Genomic DNA, 14806 nt, shown 5'->3' with positions numbered 1-14806 from the left:
CTATGCAGCTGTTAGGAAAAAATGAAGCCAAGAAATGTGCTTATAAATGAATGGACATGGAGAGTTATCATGCTGAGTGAAATGAGTAAGAGGAGGACAGACTTAGAATGACTGCACTCATTTGTGGGATATTAAAAAAAAAACACAGTATGTGACTATTACCCACAGACAATAGAAATGAGGGCCAGAGAATGAGGACTGGCCCTTGGTTGGAAACTTGCCACAGTGAAGGGGCAGGGGAGAGTGCAGTTAGGATAGAGAAGGGACCACTATGACAATGACAGTTGGAAATGTTCACTCTAGACAAGAACTGACTGCTAAAAGTAGGTAAAGATATATTCATGATAACCTTACAGTACCTGTACCGCAAACTGTAGTGACCAAAAGGAGAAAGAGAAAGGGGGGGGAGGGAGAGAGAGAGAGAGAGAGAGAGAGAGAAGTGTTAGAAGGAGGGAAGCTGGGGACATTGGTGATAGAAAATGTACACTGGTGAAGGAACGGGTGTTGGAATATTGTATAACTGAAACCCAATCATAGACAACTTTATAACTGTTTATCTCACAGTGATTTAATAAAAAATTTTAAAAATAATAGCAGTCATATTTGACCAAATATTTGTAAAGTTTCCATGTAAATATGTTTAAACAAGCAAAATAAGAAAAATGAATTCATTTTGAATCTAGGTTATAGTGGTCAGACTATCAGGGGTTAAGGTTCCTGCCTTGCATGGGATAACATCTGTTAGATCCCAGCATCACATACAGTCCCTGTGAGCACTGCCAGGAATGACCATTGAGCACTAAGGAGTAGCCTCTGAGCACCACCAGATGTGGTATGCCCAAATACATGTTACAATTCTTACTCCAGAGGTACTTATAAACAAAGTAACTTAATATGTCATCTTCCTTTCAAAGGAAAGGCATACCCAAGTGAAAGAAGTCCTGATACAAGTTCCCAATATGTTCCTTAGAAAGATAACTCAGATCTCTGAAGGAGTAATTAAAAGTAAAGTAAAGTAAAGGCCCTCCCGTTGATCATCAATTTGCTCGAGCAGGCCCAGTAACGTCTCCATTGGAGACTTTGTTGTTACTGTGTTTGGCATATCGAATACATCACGGGGAGCTTGCCAGCCTCTGCCGTGCGGGCGAGATACTTTCGGTAGCTTGCCGGGCTCTCCGAGAGGGACGGAGGAATCGAACTCGGGTCGGCCATGTTGGCTGCGTGCAAGGCAAACGCCCTCTTCCTTTCCATGTAATTATTTAAAGCCGCATATATGTCACTATATAAACATACATATATGTGTATAAACACACACATATATATGTATGTATATACACATATATGTCTCAATGCTTTAAAAAAAATAAACCTCTTTAGAGAAGGCTCAGTGACCAGGGGCACATGCCCTGCATTTGTAAGGACTGCTCCTTAGTGCTCTGTGCCCTCCTGAGCAACACTGGTCGCAGCCCTGTAAATCACCCACGCACCTCCATGTCGACCTGGCAGCCTCCAGCACTGCTGAACCATCCAGCCAGCTGCCTGAGTATCTCCAAGAGTGGCTCTGCAGTCCTCTGAGTAGTATTTAGGAAGCTCCCCCAAAGTTAAAATAAATATAAAATTAATGAAAATGATGACAAACTCACAAATTGAATGATTTAAACTGTTATATTTTAGTGCATAGGGAAAATTGCATACATTTAAATAAATGTCACATAAAGATGCTAGCATATTGGGCTGCAATAGAAAATATCATTTTTACAACTCTGACTCACTAGTAAGTTTAGTTCTTCTGTGAATCAATGCACAGTTCGCTTAAATCAACTCTATCAAGGAACATCAAGTATGTTTAAAATTTGCATATTATTGCTTAATAACTTCTTAATAAGACTTTGAGTTTCTACTTGACTTGCACATAATGTTTTTTTCAATATATTAATTACTACAGTAGCTTTTCTTCTCAACTCTGGTGGAATAGATTTCACATCAAAATATTCAGATAACTTAGATCTCGAGTTATACAGTACGTTTATTACAGTTTCAATGTCTCCATTTTCACCACTGCTTTGTCCTAGAGGTATTGCCTCGGATTCATACATCTTTTGCAGTCTATGTTCTGCTGCCGCAGCTAGAGCAAGGCTTCGTTTTAAGTGCTCTCTGGCGGCTATAATGTCTTTTCTATATTGTGGCTGGAGGCTCTCAGAAACAGGGACCCGTCGCACCTGTGAACGAATATCTGAAATTTTTTTCAAAATCTCTTCATTTCTCAACCTCTGAGACTCAGGTGACATGTAAGTTCCTGAAAGCTGAGGAACATCTTCCAGCTCTGCGGCAGTATCCACATCAAGGGTGCTCCCTGAAGAGACAGTCTCTACAATTGTGGTTGATTCAATAACACTTCGTGTAGAACTTGGCTCTGGCTCTGGCTCTGGCTCTTCCTTTTCAATAAATGGCTCATCGGTACGTAAAACAACAGAGACATTGTTTGGTCTAACAGACCAGAACGCTGTGGTTTTACGTCTTTTCTTCCCTGTTTGCCATGGGAAGCCTGGTGTAAAGGGAGTTGTAGCATGACGACTGGTTGATTTCTCTTTCTCTGTTGAAACATCTCCATGTCTAGTTGCAGTATTTAATTTGGATATTTTAGGGTTTAGCGACTGAGCAGTAATTGAAGACGCTGATTCTTTGACAGAAGTTATCTCTTTAGTGGGAACACTTAATAACATGTTCTGTAAAACTTCTACATAATGATTCAAGTTTTGTTCTTCATCAGGTGTCACAGTTATGCCTTAAGGGAAACAATCAAACAATAAGTAATGTTTATAATCATATGACACATCAATAGAATATACTAGCCCAGATTTACTTCTTATATTATCATTTAAAAGTTGGAATAATAAACCAAGAAATATTGCACCCAATCCAGTCAACTCTTGCTTAAAACAAATTTTCAGTCTTTTAAAACAGATGAACAAGTTTAGTGGAACAAGTTATTAAAAAAGTATGCATTATCATCATGCTAAGTGAAATAAGTCAGAGAGATGGACAGACACAGAATGGCTGCACTTTTTTGTGGAATATAAAATAACCAAAGACAGTAGAGACAAGGGCCAGGAAGATTGCTCTAAGATTGAAAGCCGGTCTCATGAGCTGGGGCAGCTGAGATAGAGAAGGGGTCACTAAGTCAATGATGGTTGGAGGGATTGCTCAGGATGGGAGATTGTGTTGAAAGTAGACTAAGGACCAAACATGATGGACTCTCAGTATCTGTATTGCAAACCATAATTCCCAAAAGTAAAGAGAGAGCAAGAAGAAAACTGCCATAAAGGCAGAGGGTGGGATGTGGGGGGGGCGTGGCAGGAGGGATACTGGGGAAAGTGGTTGTGGAAAATGTATACTGGTGGAGGGATGGGTGTTTGATCATTGTATGACTGAAATTCAATCATGAAAGCTTTGAAGTTGTATCTCACGGTGATTCAATAAAAAATGGTATGCATCAGTACAATTATTAGTATATCATTCTGCTTTTGCTCTGTCATATAACTCATGTTTCACTAGACAACTTATTTTTTTTACTAGACAACTTATTAAAACAAATCTTGATTATGTTCTCCAACACAATAGTATGTTGAAATAGGTTCACACTCTTAAGAGCCACTTGATAGTAGGAGCATTTTTATGAGTTTTGTGAGCCAGATATTAAACACAGACATCATTAAAAGTTATCTTACAGGGTAATGCTTAAACCACATTTGATCCTAGGCTATAGGAAGGAGGACAGGAAAGGAAAGAAACTGAGGAGAAAGTAAGAAAAGGCGGACAGGAAGTAACAAGGGCAGGGGCAAGGGTCCTGAGCACATGAGAGGTATAGAGGCAGAATAACTGTACATTCAAATTACAGTGCCAACAATACTGAAAGTATAAGAGCCAACCTACAAAAATAAAACTTGAAAGCATGCTGGTCAAAGAAAGCAGGTGGGGGAGGGGGGTGGGGGGGTGGGAGGAAACTTGAGGACATAGGGGGATTGGTGCTAGTATTTGTATGCCTAAAACTCAACAATGAATAATTTTGCAAATCAGAGTTTCTTAATAAATTTTTTTGTTAACTTCTGTAGGATGTGAGAGACAGTACAGTGGATGAAACACCAACATTGCACACAACCAGCCTGGGTTCAAACCCCAGCCCCACATAGTGATCCATCACCACCTGAGTGATCCCTGAGTGCAGTCGGAACAAGCCCTGAGGACCACTGGGTGTGGCCCCCAAACCAAAAACAACAAAATCAAACCAAGATAACTTATATGAATTTTCAATTAAACTAAATTCAAAACAATGTAATATTGAAAACATACCATTTTACTCAATTTTTTTCTTTTGTAATTTTTAAAACTTTATTTAAACCCCGTGATTTACAAAGTTGTTAACAATACAGTTGTTTTGGGTTCAATATTCCAACATCAGTTCCATTTACTGTGGCTTACCTCCACCAATGTCCCTAGTTTCCGACCCCCTGCCCAAGCCTGCTTCCTTAGCAGGAACTAATTCATTTACTTTATATTTACATATCTCATAATGGTGTTGCTAAAGTCATGGTCTGAAGATTTACTGAGCTGTTAGGTGTGAGTTGGGCCCTCTGTGCTGTTTTCACTCATTGAGCTTAGTGGGCTTATACTCAATTTTCTCATCTAATTTTCTTGTTTCTCCTGGGCTGTCAATTCTGTGAAGTATGGATGTGTTGCATGGCCATATACGTGGCTGTTTGCTTCAAGGGCTTTGAAGCTGGGATGGTCAGCTGCAGGTGTCTCTCTAAAAATAGTGTTGAAGCTGGGCTGATTCTCTGTCAACGGCAGGAGCTATATACGGGTGGGCAGAGTTCTGGCCCTTTGGCAGGGCAGGGATTGGGTCTGTCCCCATCCCTCTAGGGTCCAGAGATCTTGGCCTTGTGGTGGCTGGGACTTGATGAGATTACTCAGTTGCTGGTGTCTCTGAAATCAGTCAATGAAGCTGGGCTGATTCTCTGGCAACAGTGGGAGATAAATCTATTTTACTTAATTTTATTATTACCTACTGAGGCTAATTATATCTACTGTATCTGTATGATAGGAAATAAGATCAAGATACCTGATATCTCATTATCTAATTATTATATAAATTTTAGAAATGTCGGTCAGTGGAAATAGACGAGGAAAGTATGAAAACTGGCAATCAAAAGGTAAAATTACGTGCAAATAACATAATTATAAATCTTCCCAAAAATCATTTGGAAAGTTATTATGAGTAAGAGGGAACCAGAGAGATAGGTCAATGAACTGGAGCACAAGCCCTACATACAGGAAATGAGTGTTCCATCCCCAACAACACAGTCCCCCAGGCACCACCACAATTAACCCTTAACCCAGCTGGGAGTAGTCCCTGAGCACTTTGAGGTCTAGCCCAAAACACAAACAAACAAGAGTAAAAGAATTCAATATAAAGTAGCAAGTATTAAATAAATACACAAAAATCAATATACAACTTAAAAACCACTTAGAAGAGAAACAACAAAGAAGAAGCTATTTTGGTAAGAAAAAAACTAACATAAAAACTTTTATGGGGCTGGAGCAATAGCACAGTGGGTAGGGTAATTGCCTTGCACGTGGCCAACCCAGGTTCGATTCCCAGCATCCCATATGGTCCCCTGAGCACTGCCAGGAGTAATTCCTGAGTGCAAACCAGGAGTAACCCCTGTGCATCGCTGGGTGTGACCCAAAAAACAGCAAAAAAAAAAAAACCTTTTACAACAAAATTTTAATACAGAATCTTATCAGGACATCTTTTTATGACATCTTATTATCTCATTCCTACTTTGGACAAACTTGCAGGCTATTGAATGTAGCCTGCCCACAGGGCAGAGTCTGGCAAACTCCCCGTGGCGTACCAAATATGCCAAATACCAGTAACAATGATGGGTCTCATTCTCCTAAAGAACCTTGAATATAATCTCAGGGCTAGGATGAAAGAGATGTTACTGGGGCCTGCTCGAGGCAATCGAAAAATAACAGGATGATGAAATGAAATGAAAAATAGTATGATGAATACAGACATCTAGAGATCAGTGCTAATCCCCAGACCTAAAATGTTAACTAATAAGAAGTGGAGAGATCTTCATGCATATAATTAGTTAAGGATCTTAACAGAGAGAATTATCAGAGGGAACCCATATCTTAATGAGTTCTAAAACCAACAACAAATATTCTTGTAAGACAGAGACACACAGATGTGAAGGAAAGAGGAGATTATAATGATGTGGCCACAAGACAAGGAATGCTGGCAGATTCCAAATGCAAGAAAAATACTGTCTCCTGAAGCTTCCATCGGAAACGTAGCTATGCTCAAAACCTTCATTTTAGCTATGTAAACTTGCTTTTAAACTTTTGGTGTGAGGGAATAAATTGAGACACCAAGTTTTTTTATTATGTGAATAATTATTGATACTACTTTCAAAATTATCTTATTTTTATTGTAAATGGCCTCCTAATTTATTAGTAGTAATAGTTACGAGTTGAAACAAATGAAACCTCTCTCTATCTTGAGTTGTTTTTCCATATGCAATTAGGTCTACTTCGGTATTTTCTGCTCTGTTCAATTGATCTATCTTTTCACATGCAGTACATATTTTAATAGTAAGGACCTTATGTTTTTTTAATCTAGTAAGGCCAGATCCTATTTTTATGTTTTTAATTATTTTTTCCAAATTTACTTTCATGCTATAGAAGTGGGCTGGAGTGATAGCACAGCGGTAGGGCGATTGCCTTGCATGTGGCTGTCCCAGCAGAGCCAGGTTTGAGTCCTCCGCCCCTCTCGGAGAGCCCAGCAAGCTACCGAGAGTATCTCGCCCACATGGCAAAAAAACTTTGAGACACCAAGACACAATACCAGCTACTAAAGCAGTCTTGCAAAAATGGCCAAACCTAAATATAGAGAACTTATATAGACAATAAAAAATTTAAAGTATCCAGAATAAAGCCACATATATATGCAAAAAATGATATAGAATATAATAAAAAATCCTCTGGGAAAAATGTAAGCTTCAACAAATGGGGATAAAATGCCCTCAAAAAAAAAAAAAAGGATTCAACAAGACTGTGTCTGTCTGTCCGCCCGTTGTTCATCGACTTGCTCGAGCAGGCACCAGTAACGTCTCCATTGTGAGACTTGTTGTCACTATTTTTGGCATATAGAATATGCCAAGGGGAGCTTGTCAGGCTCTGCTGTGTGGGTGGGATACTCTTGGTAGCTTGCCGGGCTCTCCGAGAGGGAGGGATGGAGGAATTGAACCTGGGTCGGCCACATGCCAGGCAAATGCCCTACCCGCTGTTTAAATGTCAGTGTCTTTCTGTTAATTTATACATTTATTATGCTCCTATAGCAAACACAAATACTACTGTCCTCCTGTTGTTCATCGATTTGCTCGAGCGGGCCCAGTAACGTCTCCATTATGAGACTTGTTATTACCGTGTTTGGCATATTGAATACGTCACGGGTAGCTTGCCAGGCTTTGCCATGCGGGCGAGATACTCTCGGTAGCTTGCCGGGCTCTCTGAGAGGGGCGGAGGACTCAAACCTGGCTCTGCTGGGACAGCCGCATGCAAGGCAATCGCCCTACCGCTGTGCTATCACTCCAGCCCACTTCTATAGCATGAAAGTAAATTTGGAAAAAATAATTAAAAACATAAAAATAGGATCTGGCCTTACTAGATTAAAAAAACATAAAGTCCTTACTATTAAAATATGTACTGCATGTGAAAAGATAGATCAATTGAACAGAGCAGAAAATACCGAAGTAGACCTAATTGCATATGGAAAAACAACTCAAGATAGAGAGAGGTTTCATTTGTTTCAACTCGTAACTATTACTACTAATAAATTAGGAGGCCATTTACAATAAAAATAAGATAATTTTGAAAGTAGTATCAATAATTATTCACATAATAAAAAGTACACAAACATTATGTACTGGAAAACACAATACCAGCTACTAAAGCAGTCTTGCAAAAATGGCCAAACCTAAATCTAACCGATCTCTCTAGATCTAACTGGCAAAATTAAAAAAAAAAATGTTGCACAGCAAAAGAAGATATAAAGTACACCAGGGGAATGTAATCAGCAAGACTTAGATCATGGAAAACTGTAGGACATATGGCTCAGCTACTTCAGTTATTGAGACGCAAAGAGAAAAATAAGAAAGAGGAAGAACTACAGACTAAGATTGAAAAGGGGCTAGAGAGATAGTACAGGGGGTAGGGCATTTACGTTGCATGTGGCTGACTCAAGTTCAATTCCTGACTACTCAGGTAGTCCCCTGAGTACCATCATGAGTAGTTTCTGAGAGCAGAGCAGGAGTAACCCCTAAGCATTGCCAGGTGTGACCACAACGTCAAAAAAATAAATGAAACTGAATGTACACTTATCAATGAAATGCATGTATGATTCTTATTCATTCAAACCCCTAGTTATTGAGCAAACTTGAAGAGAGACTGGCCAGAGATTTGACAATAATAAAAGATGCTATGTTTTTTAGATATTAAATTCACAACATTGTGAATTTTTTTAAAGTTATATTTTAGTGATTTATTTATTGAAATATTTATTGACAAAATTACATGGTGTCTGGAATTTAGTTCTAAAGAATTCAAGCCCAAGAAATTGGGACAAGACATGAGGAAGTAAATGGGAAAAGAATATGAATGAGACATTAATTAAGCATGACTATGTGTTAATAATAGTTGAACTGGGCCAGAGCAATAATTCAATGGACTAAGCACATGTTTTGCATATAGGAAGCCCAGATTCAATCTCCTGAACTGCAAGTCCTCCTGAGCAAAGAGTTAGGAGTGGTCTCTAAATGTCACTGTGTGTAGCCCAGAAAAAAAAATAGTTGAAGTTGTCTATAACTCTATGAACCATTATTATTATTATACTGGTATATATGTTTAAGTTTTCATAATAAAAATTTTTCAAAGATATCTTCTAAAAAAATTTAATTCTGGGCAACTATTCATCAATAAATCTAAAATCTACAAAGACTGAAATACTATTAAAATACAGTATTTAGATTACTGCCTGCAAAATACTCCATTTTAGTAATTTATCTTATCTCTTCTTGAAATAGAATAACTAGGCTATAATTAGGTTAGTGTCAGAGACCAGGAAAAGGAGATATTATTGGTAGTTTATTCCTAAAAGAACCCAAAGCACTCATTATTATATTATGTGGTTACTCAGGTAACACAAAAAAGCCTGCTCATGGGATAGACACAGAAAGATTGCATTCATCTGGGGAACATAAAGCAACAAAATGGGAGACTAACACCCAGGAGTGGCTGAGATTAGTACCAGAATTTTGCTCCATGACTTGGAGGCCAGCCACATGTGCGAGGGGAAAAGGAAGCTCAGGTAGAGAAGAGAGCACCAAATAAAGGGTGTTGTGAGTATCCTCCCAGGGTGGGAGAAGCATGCTGAAAGTAGAATATAGACCAAACATGATTGCCACTCAATGCCTCTCTCGCAAAACACAGGACCCAAAAGAAGAGAGAGAGAGAACAAGGGGGAATGCCCTGCCACAGAGGCAAGGTGGGATGGGGGTATGGGGGGTGGGAGGGATGCTGGGACCCGTGGTGGTAGAGGATGGGCACCGGTGGAGGGATGGGTACTTGATCATTGTATAACTGAAACCCAAGCACAAAAATTTTTAAGTCTATAACTGCTCCTCATGGTGTTTCACTAATAAAAAAAAAAGCCTGCTCATGACTGGCTAACAACAGCACCCTGCCTTCCATCTAGCCCTTTAGTCTCTATCATACTACTGTCAAATTTTCCCTCCTCCAAATACTTCCCACCTCCTGTTTTGTCCCCTAAAACATTTACATACTTCATATTGACTTAGTTCAGGACTGATTTGCAAATTAATTCAATTATTACAAAAATATCTGCAGGCAAGGAAATAAAGGTGGTCTAGTCTCATATACCCCAAGAGATATAGCCCCGATTACTGTAAAACCAAGCTTTTCTTTGTTCTTTAAAAGTGCTTAAAAAGATGAAAAACAAAATTCTAATGCTTACAAGAACCAGACTTCTCCATTATGGATATTTACTTTGGATATTTACAGTCTACATAGGTATATTTTAAGTTACCTGGGGTCTGGGTTGGGCCATACCCAACCATGCTCAGGACTTACTCCCGGTTCTGTGCTTGGGGATTACTTCCTGACAGGGATCACCAAGGATTAAATTCAGGTCAGTCATGTGCACAGCAAGCACATTGTCCTTAAAGTATCCTTATAGTTATCTCTGGCCCCTATACTCTATAATATTTAAGTTGGAATATATCAGTTAATCAATATACTGATGGCCCCCTTGAGAAACCATAAGGTCCTCTATTAAGCTGCCAGGCAAGTATAAGGCCCAAAATTTGCATCCAAGTGTTGGAGTACATGCCCAAGTTCAATTCTGAAGCTCTGCTGTTTGGACCTGCCAGGACTACATGGAGTCTAGTCTCTAGAACATACAACCCAAGTGTGTGTGAGCATCGTAACTAAAGTGTGTGCCCCCCAGTGAGTACTGAATGTAATACTGTGTATATGAGCACCACAACTAGAGTTTGTATTCTTGCTCCCCCAGTGAAAACTACAACTAAAAAGTATGAAAGCACTTGGATTCTTGGACATAACCTTGTTAAACCATCTCTGGGTAATAAAACATCAAGTCTTGTTTCTGCAGTTGGCAGCACAGGGGAGAATGACTTCCAGGGGAAGGGGCTGTTCTGGTCACATTGGATGTTGCTGGTTGGTTTGATGGGTCTCTGGCTGCGTGCAGGAACACAGTGTGGGTACTTCATTAGCACTAGGCTTCTTTATTAACATTTTACTAGAACGATTGAATAATTCTCTTAGAAGCTTATACTTTGTAACTGGGTTGCTTTATCTCATTTTCACTTGAACATTACAGCATTACAGGGAATGCAGTATTTTAATTGTAAATATGCCAATATCTTTTTGTCTTTTAAGAAATTTTCATTGCCAGGAAAGGCCAGATTAAATTTTTTCCTTCTAAAAAAATAGCCAATCAAATTGGAATGTTTTCTAACTACTAAGTATGGGTATAAGCTGTCAGTTATGTGGGTCGGAGACACAGAACACGCGGGAAGGTGCTTGCCTTTTATCTAACTGACCCCAGTTCAAATTCTCAGGTAGCACATATGGTGCTCTGAGCACTGTCATCTCTGCACGGAACCAGAGCAAAGCCTCTGAGCACCGTCAGTGTGACCCAAAAACTAAAAAGGGGGAGGGAAGGATGGGAGAGAGGGAGGGAAGGAGTGAGGAAGAAGAGAGGAAAGAAGGGCAAAAGGAAGGAAGGAAGGAAGGAAGGAAGGCAGGCAGGCAAGAAAACATGTTTTCAATGTCATTCATATTGTATATAGTTTATATACATTTTTATGCATGGATATATCATATTTGTTTATGAATTTGACAGTTGATGGATATTTGGGTTGTTTTGTCACTCTAAGTAATGTTACTATGAACATTCACAAACAAATTTTGTGTCAATGTATGTTTTCATTCCTCTCAAAACATATGTCTAGGAGTGGAACTACTAGGTCAGATTTTTTGTTTGTTTAGTTGCTTCTTTTAAGGGTCACTCTTAGGGGTTACTCCTGGCTCTGCACTCAGGAATTACTACTGGTGGTGTTCAGGGGGACCATATGGGATGCTGAGATTTGAACCCAGGTCAGCAGTATGCAAGGCAAGCGCCCCACATGCTGCTCTGGCCCAGATAGGTCAGATGTTTAACCAAACCTTCGAGAAACTGCCAGAGCAGATGCATTCCCAGTACTATGGGGGGGGGAGTTCCAATTTTGTCATAATTTCTTTCATTTTTCTATTATCTTTTTTGGTTGTTTTTCTATTCTTTTGCAATTTTACATCATTGTAGTTGTAAAGGTGAATCTCATTATGTATCTTTATCATGATTTTGACTTGCACTTCTTTAATGGTAAATGATACTGAGCATCTTTCATGTGCCTATTGGAGTAATGACTATTTTGATATTTTTTACATTTTTAATTTGTTTGTTGTTTTTGAGTTAAGAATTCTTCATAGGGCTGGAGAGACAGTACAGTAGGTTAAGGTGCTTGTTCTGCACAAAGTTGGGTTCAATCCCTGGCATTCTATATGGTCCCCGAGCACCACCCGGAGTAATTCCTGAGTATATATAGAGCTAGGAGTAAACCCTGTGGCCCTAAATCAAAAGGAAAAAAAAATTTCTTTAAATAAATCTTTTCTCCTACTTTGTGAGTTGTTTTTTCCCCCCAACTTTCTTAATGTTCCATTTCTTAGAACTAAAGTTCTAAAGAACTAAAGCACTCAATTCATCTATTTTTTAATTCTGCTGCTTGTGTTTTTCACTAATCCCTAAGAAGTAATTGCTAAATCTGAGAACATAAAGGCTTATAGCTACTTTTCATCTAAGAATTTTAAACTTTTGTCTCTTACATTTAGAACTAGCTAGAATTAAGGTTTTTTTGGGGGGGGGGATTCTGTTTTGTTTTGTTTTGTTTTTTGGATGACGCCTAGTGGTGCTCAGAGCTTACTCCTGGCTCTGGACTCAAGGATCACTCCTGACAGTGCTCAGGGGAACATATGGAATGGCAGGGAATGAACCCAGGTTGGTTACATGCAAAGCAAAACCCTCAATGCTACACTATCTCTCCAGCCCCTAGCTTAAGATAATTTTTATATACAGATGAGAAAAGGTTTCAAGTTCATTCATTTGCCTGGTGCAAAACCATTTGCAGAGAAAAAAACTATTCTTTTTCCCCAAAATATGTATTGACATCCTTGTTGAAATTCAACTGACAGAAAAGACAAGGAGTTCCTTTCTGAACTCTCAATAACTACAGCTTTAGCAGTAAGTTTTGAAGTAGGAAATGTAATTTGAACTTTGTTATTTTTATTAGGATTGTTTGGCTATCCTGGTTCCTTTAATTCCTTATGAACCTTAATATTAACTTGTTGATTTCTGCAAAAAAGGAAGCTGGGATTTGGTAGGAATTGTGTCTTGAACTTATATCAATTTTGGGAACATTGTCAATTTATACTTTTTTTCAAGTCTTTGGGACACTTTGGGTGATGTTTGGGATTTACTCCTGGCTCTGTACTCAGGGATCACCCTTGGAGGGGTTCAGAGGACCATATATGATACTGGAATTGAACCAAAGTTGGCTGTATTCAAGTCAAGAACCTCACCCACTGTCCTATCTCTCTAGTCCCAGTTTATACATTTTTAACAGTCTTCACAATTACATATTCTTTACATAATCAGAATCATGCTATAAATGCAATTTGGTCAGCATTTTATCAAAATATACCTCATACATTTTTTGATCATTAAATATTCTTGGCCTTAAAGCCACAAATCTTAAAATCTGAAACATGTATTTTTCATCTGAAGAATAAACAAATTATGTCTCATTTCATCCCCTAGGACTACTTAGTAAAAGTCAGATTTATAGAGCAACATTATTTTGGTAAAAGAAAGCAGACCTTGGGGCTATGGTGCCGCCAGCAGGTCAATCTGTGAGGTGAGAGCATCAGTAGCTTGATGGTGCCTTCAGACTTCTAGATACCCCAAAAGTGCTGCTGTGCCTTTGGCCAGACTCCACCAACTTAGGGCCAAGTGTATCAAGAAAGTAAATGGCCAAAAGTTAGGTATGCGGGAGACACACCCACAAACCACCTCTGATTTAGCTATATAATTGAAGGCATGGCCTCTCTGGTTCCTGATAAAACTGCTTAATGGCCATGATTCCAGAGACTCAGAAACAAATCTCAGAACCCAGCAGCTTTTGGCAGAAATGCATCCTGTCCCTGCAGTACGTTACTGGCACCGGGCCATCCCAGGTGAGAATAGGTTTCATGCTTTGGCCTGTTCCCCCTGGTGGCTCGGTGGCCGCCATCCTCCAGAGGCCACTGGACAGTCAGGTTTGGGCCCGCAGTGACGAGACACACGGGGCCTCACGAGATGGGGGTAGAGCCAGCCCTTTCCTACCCATCCCAACGAGACCCCGAGTCGCCGCCCAAGAACAGCCTCTCTGGCTCCTGATCAAGCTGCTTAATGGCCATGATCCCAGAGACTCAGGAACAAATCTCGGAACCCAGCAGGTATTGGCAGAAATCCTTCCAGATTTAATTGTTAAAATTTCAGAATTCCAAATCACACGGCCACTACTGTGGCTGCATGAAATCGTATGTTATTCATAACCAGCAACAGAAAACAAACTGTCTATAGTTGCCTTTTCGGCAGATCTGAGTGTTGGGGTAAAATCCCCCAAAATTATGGTGGTTCTGGGGTCGAAATATTAAATGAAATCAAAGTGGAGAGAGAGTAATGTGGAAATCAAATGCCCCACAGGTAGGCGGATGGTATGGGATGGGGGGTATACTGGGGTTTTTAGTGGTGGAAAATGGGCACTGTATGACTGAGACTTAAATCCAAAAGCTTTGTAACTGCTCTCACGGTGATTCAATAAATAAATTTATAAAAAAGAAAAAAAAGAAAGCAGATTTGATGTGTAAATATTTAGATTCTAAAATCATCTTTGGCTTTATTTTTTTATAGGGGGTACTGAAAATTGAACCAAGGGCCTCATACATGCAAAACCAAATGTTCTGCCTCTGAGCTATGCCACAAAACCAAATATTCTGCCTCTGAGCTATGCCCCTAGCTCTCGAACATCCTTGGGAATCTTTGTATCCACTGAATTATTTTTAA

At 39.4% G+C, this 14806-nt stretch overlaps 1 protein-coding gene across 1 annotated transcript in view; it reads right to left on the bottom strand.

The window, feature by feature from the left end:
* Positions 1 to 1689: 1689 nt before the first annotated feature.
* SPESP1 (sperm equatorial segment protein 1) overlaps positions 1690 to 14806 on the bottom strand; it is a 29504-nt gene continuing 16387 nt past the window's right edge. Inside the window, exon 2 of the mRNA XM_056127498.1 lies at positions 1690 to 2785. Within this exon, the coding sequence (XP_055983473.1) occupies positions 1827 to 2785 (959 nt within the window). The 3' untranslated portion in view covers positions 1690 to 1826. The remainder of the gene's footprint in view (positions 2786 to 14806) is intronic.

The sequence above is a fragment of the Sorex fumeus genome, unplaced genomic scaffold (assembly GCF_029834395.1).
Source record: "Sorex fumeus unplaced genomic scaffold, SorFum_2.1 ptg000063l, whole genome shotgun sequence".
Classification (NCBI taxonomy): Eukaryota; Metazoa; Chordata; class Mammalia; order Eulipotyphla; family Soricidae; genus Sorex; species Sorex fumeus.
This window is presented reverse-complemented; position numbering and strand designations above follow the sequence as displayed.